This window comes from Elephantulus edwardii, unplaced genomic scaffold, assembly GCF_000299155.1.
Source record: "Elephantulus edwardii isolate Elephantulus edwardi_28Jun2011 unplaced genomic scaffold, EleEdw1.0 scaffold00042, whole genome shotgun sequence".
Classification (NCBI taxonomy): Eukaryota; Metazoa; Chordata; class Mammalia; order Macroscelidea; family Macroscelididae; genus Elephantulus; species Elephantulus edwardii.
The window spans coordinates 41,153-50,002 of record NW_006399792.1 but is presented as its reverse complement, the minus strand read 5'-3'; the positions used below and the strand labels follow the sequence as shown (position 1 = coordinate 50,002).

The following is an 8,850-nucleotide window of genomic DNA, read 5'->3' as shown; positions in this document are numbered from 1 at the left end:
AGACAGTGCAATTGGCACAGGACAGAGCAGAATTTAGGGCTGTTGTACATAGGGTTGGTATGAGTCATAAGCAACTCGACGGCACATAACAACAACCACAACAACCGTTCCTTCTACATTGTTCTCAACTTTTGCATTCCAGTTATTAATAATTATTAATTCATCTTGATTGTCTGGTAAATTTCAGGCTGCATAAATGGGTAGAAAAACTCAATATTCTCTTCGTTGACTTTACTATTGGTGCATATACTTGAATCATATTAACAAGTGTTCTTTGTATCTGTATAGATAATGTCCTAACACTCACAATATTTTACTTTTGGATAGATCTTGAAATTATCTTTTTCACTCTAAATGTAACACCATTATTACTCAGATTTTCATTCACAGCATAATAGAGTCTATGATTTTCTGATTCTCAGTGGCCCATACCAGTCCATCTGGGTTCATTAATGCCTAGAATGTTGATCTTCGTATGTTCCATTTCATTTTTACAACTTCCTGTTTCCCTGCATTTCATGTGTCAGACATTCCATGTTCCAGATGTTAAAGGATGCTTGCAGCTGTTTCTTTTCATTTTGAGTGACTTCTAATCAGGCTCTATCTCTGATACTAGATGCGTCTCTTATTCATAGGATTTTCAAAGGCCTGAAATTTCAGAAGTAGATGGCCAGTCCTGCTTCCTGTTTCTCTCTTAATCTTGGAGCACTGCTGAAACCTGTCCATGATGGGTGACTCTTCTGGAATTTGAAGCTGCCTTCTGGTGTAGCTTCCAACATTTCCGTAACCCATGAGTTAACCATGTACAGCATACTGACAGACAAGTGCTAATAAAAACAAACAGTAAACAAGCAAACATCTACATACCTGAGCTGTAAATAACAACATGCAAATTATGTGCCCCAGTACAACAAACTGATAGATAGGTATTATACCTCTAACAGAAAACTTTAAAGACAATTGACATAGACAGTCAAGAACACAATGATTTTAGGAACTTTTGAGAATACCAATTTAGCATTTTGCCTTGTGTAGAAATGTTTATTTATTTATTTATTGCTTTTGAGCTGTGATATTGGAGTACTGAACATCCCATGGCCTGCCAAAAGATCAGCTAAATATTATCTTGGGGAAAGTGCAGCCAGACTGTTCCTTGGAGGCAAAGATGATAAAGCTTCGTCTCACATACTAAAGGCATGTTGCTAGGAGAGGCCATCATGCTTGGAAAAGATGGTCAGTTGGCAAATGAAGAAAGAACTGTCAACCAGGGGGACTGACACAGTGACTGCTGCAGTGGGCTCTAGTGTGTAAGGAAGTGTGAGAGTGGTACAGGATAGAACAGGGTTCAAATCTAATGTAAATAGAGTGTGGCTGTGGGTTATACTCAACGGCACCACCAAGAGAAAGATTTATAATTTAAGAAATTTGGATAATATTTAAACAAAAAAAATGTTATTCTTATTAATTACAAGCTTATTTATTTATTTTAACTAAAAAAACTTAGTACAAACAAAAGACTATTCAATGGTATCCAGCTTTTTTATCTTGTACCTCTCAGTGAAACTACACACATATATCAATATGTGATCAGTATATGGCCTAACACATATCGGTACTAACATAAAAAGAAATTAAGTATTTGAGATGAAAAAGAAATACAAATGAATTCTAACATTTTCTTACCACCTGCTTTCAAGTTCTAATATTTTCTTCCCACACCCCAGTGGATAGCTTTGTTCCCACTTTAAAAACCACTGGAGATGAATAGTTGATGAAGTCATGGAAACTGAGGTTAGTTCCCTTGGCTCCACAGCCACCACATTTTGCAAGCATTTCTTTGAAAACTTGCTTCACAGTGCATGCTACTCTTACTGATTTACTAATTCTTAGTACTTCTAAGACGATCCAGACAGTATGCTTTTATGAAGAACAAGGAAGAAGTCTTATGCCATCCCACTTCTTCCTTAAAATTTCTCTACGTAGAAGTCAGGGCCTGTTTACTGATATCCTCATATGTACCTTTTTCACACTTTAGGACCTAAAAAAAACTAGTCTGGGCTTTTGCTCCTATCCACCTGGAAGTTTAAATTGTCTCCTATATAGAAATATGTTGATACGTTGGAATCCTTCTGCAGTTTTTTTCCCCTCTGCTCTCCTTTTCTACCCTCTCAATTCTAACACTATAGAGTCTGTAGCCTTTTTCAGTCAATTATTTGCTCCAAACAGTAATTATTTAGTGGAGCTCTGGTGGCCTAATCTGTAAGAAATTGTACTGCTAATCCAGAGACCACACCTCCGTGGAGGTTCAAATGAACTAGCAGCTCAAGGGAGAGAGATAGGCAGTTTCCTTCCATGTGATTTACAGCCTCAGAAACCCGAGAAAGGATCCGCTGTGAGTCAGTTCTGACTTGATGCCAGTGAGTTTTTCAGAGTAATAATAATCACTTGTTATAATTGAAAGAACTCTAGTAAGTCAAAATTCAAATAGTTTTGTTGCTTGCTAGCTTTCACTGGATGAAAAGGATTCATTCATATAGTCATTAGGTATTTTCAGAGCACCTACTGTGTGCCTGCGACTGTTTTGGCATTATGAATAATGAATGAACAAAAACAATAAAAAATGTTTATCCTCATGAAATCTATATTCTAGAAGAAAGAAAAAGTCTTTTTTTGTTGTTGTTAGTATTCCAAAATCTTTTTTTTATTTTTTTTTTTACAGATAGAAGTGAAAGTCCCCAAAATGAAAACTCAGAAAAAATTACATATTGAACATAAATGATGCAAAACTCTTCTCCCCCCATACTGTATTTTAATGTTGCAGAAAAATGTACTGTATTTCTATGACATTAATGTTGTAGATCCTGGATGGCACAACAGTTTGCAGTGGGGCTACTAACTAAACACCCCCAACAGCACCATGGTAAAAGACCTGGTTTTGTAAAGATTGAAGTTCTGCTCTGCAACACAGGGATTCGTTATGAGTCAGAACTATGTGACAGTGGGGAAGAAGATGGAAATTACCCTGTTGCCATAGGGCTGGAACCAACCCTTTGTGGACCCTCTGGCAGGTTTTTCAGAGGCAGTTAATTGAGGAGGAGATTGCCCATCTTTCTCCAGCTAAACAGCTGGTGGGTTTTAAACTGTGGGCTTTCAGGGTTGCAGCACAGCTCCTTGCCACTGTTGTTGTTGAGTACGCTATAGTTGGAACTGACTTATAGTTGACCCTACAGCAGCTTTTCAGAGGCAGTTAATCACATGGAAGGAGATTACACATCCTCCTTCTGTGCAATAGCTGGTGGCCTCGAATTGTGTGCCTTCGAGATTGCAGTACAGCTTCTTGCAGCTAGGCTACTAGAGCTCCCTTCTTGCCACTAAGCCACCATATATAATCTATATTTTGATAGATATTTTCCCAATGCAGAGGGAACTCTTCAGGATTGGGGAAATGCCTGAGTAGCAAACTGTACCTTGGGAAAGTAGAGGGAAGGGTTTTTGCTGGATTTATGCAGTCAACTATTTCAGCTTCTCCTTCCTTCTCAGCTAAATCCATCTAGAAAAATATTCCAGAGAGGTCAAAACAGATCACCAGCGCAGATATATCAGCTTTGCTCTGTAAAATGGCCAACTTCATGTCCGCTGTTTCAGTTCTGAGTGGTAGCTCACTGAGCAGCATTTGTTAGGATTGTGATGTGGACAGCCCACTTGGGGAGAGCTAGTAAAGTGGTCTCTGGCCATCACCCCCAAGGATAGAAATGATGAACAGAAGCTGCACTGCAACCCCAGAGGCACGTGGTTCAAATCCACCATTTGCTCCGCAGAAGGATGGGCAGTCTCCTGTCTTGTGATTTAATGCCTCTGAAAACCCAGCTGAGGTTCAGCTCTGGGTCAGTCCTGACTTGATGGTGAATAACAACAGTGGTAGTAGATGCTAGGTAGTGACCAATGTTCCCCTGGTGATTTTGTTTTACAGTCCAGAACCAAAGTGGACTGGAAAAGTTATACGGTCATGAGATAAAGCATCTCATTGCCATTAAGTCAGAAGGAATTTCTAGTTGACCCTCCATTGGGTTTACAAAGCTACAAATGTAATGGGAAGAGATTACTCCTCTTTCTCTTCCAGAGCCACTGGTAAATTCAAACCATCAAGAGGTACGACCTTTGATTTAGCTGTGAAACTCCCCACAGACTGCACCAACAGAGTTTTCTAGGGAAGGTGGTAGTGTTGTGTATGTACCACAGAGTCAGAACCGACCCATAGCTGACCTTCCTGCAGGTTTTCAGAGGCAATAAATCACAGGAGAGGAGATTCCCCATCCTTCCCCAATGAGATAAGGTGTAGAAACCAGTAAGGAAGGACAGGCCCTTGGCTTCTGTCTGTTCCCTGTCTGGCTTTCTCAGGTTCTCTCTGCCATTTACACCATATTTGAAGATCAAGCTAATTCTCCATTCTTCTGAGTACTTTTTGGAATGGCTTGTTTTACTACTTGCCTTTTGTAAAGCTTTTTTAAAAAAATCATTTGATTATGTATGTTTATCTCATTTTTAACCAAAGTGTAAAAGTTTCTTGAGGGCATGGCTTTTGTGTTTCACTTGTTTGTATCCTTCCTAAGCCCGGTACAGTGCCATGTGCACGTGCATCTACCGAGGCTTGTGGAATAAATCAAAGAATGAAAGGCTTGACTTTGGAGAATGAAGAGAAACCAGAGAATGGGAAACAGAAAGCAAAATAAAGCTAAGAAAGAAGAAGAGTAGAAAGTAACTTAAGTGAGAGTGGCAGGAAGAAAAGGAAGTCAGTCATTCATGTGGGAGCTTAACTTTGCTATAGCATTATTACACCCATTGAGTTTCTATTCCTGATTCATGAAATCAAGCAATATTTCTTTACATATTTATTGGTAATTTGCATTATCTGAGTGACTTTTATGAGTGTTGCTGGGTTGGAAATAACAGCCCTGGAATTTATATCTTGATATAGAAAAACTACTGATTTAAGATAAGTTAATGCATTGTGATGAAATGGAAATCTTTTTTGCTTTTCAGCTGTCGATAGTAGCTATAGGAATCAATATCTTCAGAACTTCAAGTGCAGAAATGCTGGTAGAGTTTCTAGAAAATCAGAATACGTTCCCCAACTTTGAACATCTGGCGTACTGGCAAATAGAGTTCAACAATGTAGCTGCTGTCATGGTATTTTTTGTTTGGATTAAGGTAATTTATAAATTCCATATTTTGCCTTTTTTAAAATAATATTTTCCTTCAGAGAAAACATTGGGGGCTTGAGTTCAACATCGTAGCCAAATTCAAATAGTCATCCAAAACTGACATGTAAAGTAGTATACCAGGGCTCAAGTGACCATTAAGCTCCCTGGGAAAGGTGCCACCCACCTTCTTGCAAGACCTGTCCTTGCATTTGCCATTTTGCAAATGCAATAGGGTGGCCTTTTCATTATGTTAATGGGGCGTGGGGCTCTAGGCTATTCTGACATGGGGACGCAGCGCAGTTTTTTACCTTGACAGAATCACTGGGTGAAAATAAGGAACTAAGGAAAAAGAGAACAGAAGGACCAGGTAGAAGAAAAAGACACTGCATACTAGAAAGTGTATCTCTTTTCCAGGTGGAAGCCACAGGTATCTTTACCTAAAGTTGAGATTGGAACAGACACCTGCTCTTCCAAGTAATTTCTCAGTCACTTGTTTCTGAAAGTATCTCCATGATATTTGTGTGGAATGAAACCCAGCTCTGGAAATGCAGAGAATCTCTGTAGTTCTGAGGCAGCTTCTGGCTTTTTCAACAACTCATGTTCTCTGACTGCCCTTCCAAACAGTAAACACATGTGACCATTTAAATTTAATAAAAATTAAATGCAGTTGAGAAATCAGTTCCTCGGTCACAATAGGTACATAATTATTGTGATTTTAATGAGAGTTTACAGAAAAGTTGGATTGTCATTCATTCATTATTGCACATTTTCCTTTTTGAGTGCTTAGTGTCTGCATGTGACGAGAGAGTTCTCTGGAACAGCTCTGTTCTTGAGGAGCATGCAGCAGAGGTATTCACCTTGTGTGTATACCTGGAGAAGCAGCGGCTGCTCAGAGGGACATCCCTAGTACCTCATCCCAGTATTTCTCATCCTGTTACTTTAATTAATGTGGTTCAGGGAACTTTTAATTAATGTCATTCTGAAACTGTCGCCAAAGTCCCAAACCTTTATCAAAAGGTAGTCATAAGGATCAAGATTTCAAACTAATAAAAAATTAAGTCATGTGATTATAACCACCTTCAAAAAAGAAATCTGTCATGGCCAGAAACATTCATTTGTTAGAAGCTTGTAAGTAAAATTTGAAGGAATTCTTTCCAGTGTATGCCTCAAGCTTTGTTTTACTTTACGTATTAACCTATAAATATTTTACCTCTATTTTTACATATTTATCTATACATATTTTACCTCTAAAGCTTTATCATTAAGGTTCTGTATTTATGGAGGGGAGTGGAGATGGTGAGGTTCATGACATGTATTTCTCATATTTGACCCACCATGGTCTCCACCAGGAGCAGTGACCACTCTCAGTGGCTCTTCTTCCGAAGTGTTCATCGTGGCTCTGTAATAAAATCAACCTGAGTTCAACTCCTGAAGAGAGATCACCACTGATCCATAATGTCACAGTGCAGCCTGGGCACATAAATGTCTCACACCGTAGTGCCTGGCACAGAGTTGGAGTACAATCTATGACAGTGTTAATATGACCTAAGTATTTTTTTTTTATTTTTTTTAAGTTTGTTTAATTGGTGAGGTTGGTGTTTCGTTTTTTTTTCCTCTATCTCTCCTCTACTGTAATTATTTTGCAGGGGAAACATCATTTGGTTTTTTTAATAATAATAATAACAACTTGTTTTCACTTTAATCATCATGTGAGTTGAAGAGCAAGAATTTCAAAACCAGCGCCTGGTACATGATAGTCCCACAATAAGTACTCTTTGAACAAATGGCTAGAAGTTCCTCAATATGTTGTTGTTGTTGTTGTTATTGTGTACTTAGAGCGAGAGCCAACCTATAGCTGCCCATCCAGCAGGTTTTCAGAGGCAGTAAATCACACGGGAGTTGATTGCCCATCTTTCTCCCTCACAGTAGTTGGTGGATTTGAACTGCTTACCCTTGCTTTGGAAGTGCAGTTTCTTAACTAAAGCAAGTAACTTCTCCTTTCTCTTTTACAGCTCTTCAAATTTATCAACTTTAACAGGACCATGAGCCAGCTCTCCACAACCATGTCACGGTGTGCCAAAGACCTCTTCGGCTTTGCTATTATGTTCTTCATCATTTTTTTAGCTTACGCTCAGTTGGCATATCTTGTCTTTGGCACCCAGGTTGATGACTTCAGCACTTTCCGAGAATGTATGTAAGTATATGTAAAACTGAGAAACGTTTAGTAATCAGAGGGATCATTGCCCTCACAGGAATAAAGAGACCTTCACAGCTGCTCTTTGACTAAGTGCCCAGAAATATTTCTTTAAAAAGAAAGCGAATTACCTCTCCCAGAAATATACTTGCCAGTTCAAATAAAATTATATAGTCTGAAGAGCTGATACAAATATAGTGGCCCTGAAGTGGTTTGATAGAATAGCCTTAAGAAACCAACATTTTATCACAGATCAAGTTCTTTTTAGCACCAAATGTTCATAGCCTTTAAAAGGCCATTCACCTAAATTTTTATTCTAATTAAATAGAGTATATATATATATATATATATATATAACTTCAAGTTACACTCTAAGTAGTATGATTGGTATTTTTAATATTCTGAAAGAAAACCACTGTGTGAATTTTCAGTCTGCTTTTGTCGAAGTCTTCAAATATAATAACAAAATTGGGGCAAGTTGGGGGGAAGTAGCTAATACCAGATATCCATGCCATTTAGAAAAGAGTTGTTAGGAAAAGAGAAGATCATTATAATGTAAATTAACAAGACTTTTTGGATGAAGATTCCTAATTAAGGCTACTATTTGATGAAATTCAGGAGTGACACATATTTTACTGAGAACCAACAACTGGGAACACCTGGCCACTTTGACCTCACTCTGAGTATATGTGAGCATATTGGACCTTTTTTTTTAACCTTTTTTTATCAATTTCAATGAAAGTTTACAGAGACTTTGGATTTCCATTCATTCATTGCTGCACTTTTTAAGGCATAGAGTGTGAGATATTTTTCCAGAAATATCTCTTTTAACAAAATAGGAAGGTTGCATAGAGGATATATTAAATCAAGGCCTACATCTTGTAAAAATTTAGCAGAACTGTTTTTACTCATTCATGTCTATTTAAATACCTAATTTTAACCATTACATATTGAACTTTATAGTCATTTGGTTTTTTTGGTTTTTTGTTTTTTGTTTTTTTTTGTTATTTTTGTGTGCGTGTACCGTCAAATCAGATCTGACTGGTACTGGAGGAGATTGTCCCTCCTTCCCCGGCAGAGCATCTGGTGGATTCGAACCGTGCACCTCTGGGATTGTAGTTGCAGCTCCTTGCCACTAGGCCACCAGAGCTCCCCTGGTTTTTTTGGTTTTTGTTAAGAGTTTTTTTATTAATTTTAATGAAAGTTTACAGAGACTTAGGGTTTCCAGTCATTCATTGTTGCACTTTTCTCCCTGCCTACCCCTTCCCCCCCAAATTCTCTCTTCTCCTTGAAAAGTAAAACACTCATTGTTATGCAATCCCTTCCTATAGTCATTTGTTTTAATAAGCCATCAAATGATAACTTGCTATAATTTACCTTTTTTTTTTTTTTGCCAAATGACAATAACATGTTTAACATAAAAGAGTACTACTTTTATTTTGGAAAATTTCCATA

General features: G+C 37.9%; 1 protein-coding gene across 1 annotated transcript in view; it reads left to right on the top strand.

Moving 5' to 3' along the window:
- PKD2 (polycystic kidney disease 2 (autosomal dominant)) overlaps positions 1–7,391 on the top strand; it is a gene marked incomplete at its 3' end in the record, with an annotated part of 67,129 nt that extends 59,738 nt beyond the window's left edge. Inside the window, exons 7-8 of the mRNA XM_006885311.1 lie at positions 5,041–5,208; positions 7,214–7,391. Of these exons, the coding sequence (XP_006885373.1) occupies positions 5,041–5,208; positions 7,214–7,391 (346 nt within the window). The remainder of the gene's footprint in view (positions 1–5,040; positions 5,209–7,213) is intronic.
- Between the last annotated feature and the right edge of the window lie 1,459 nt (positions 7,392–8,850).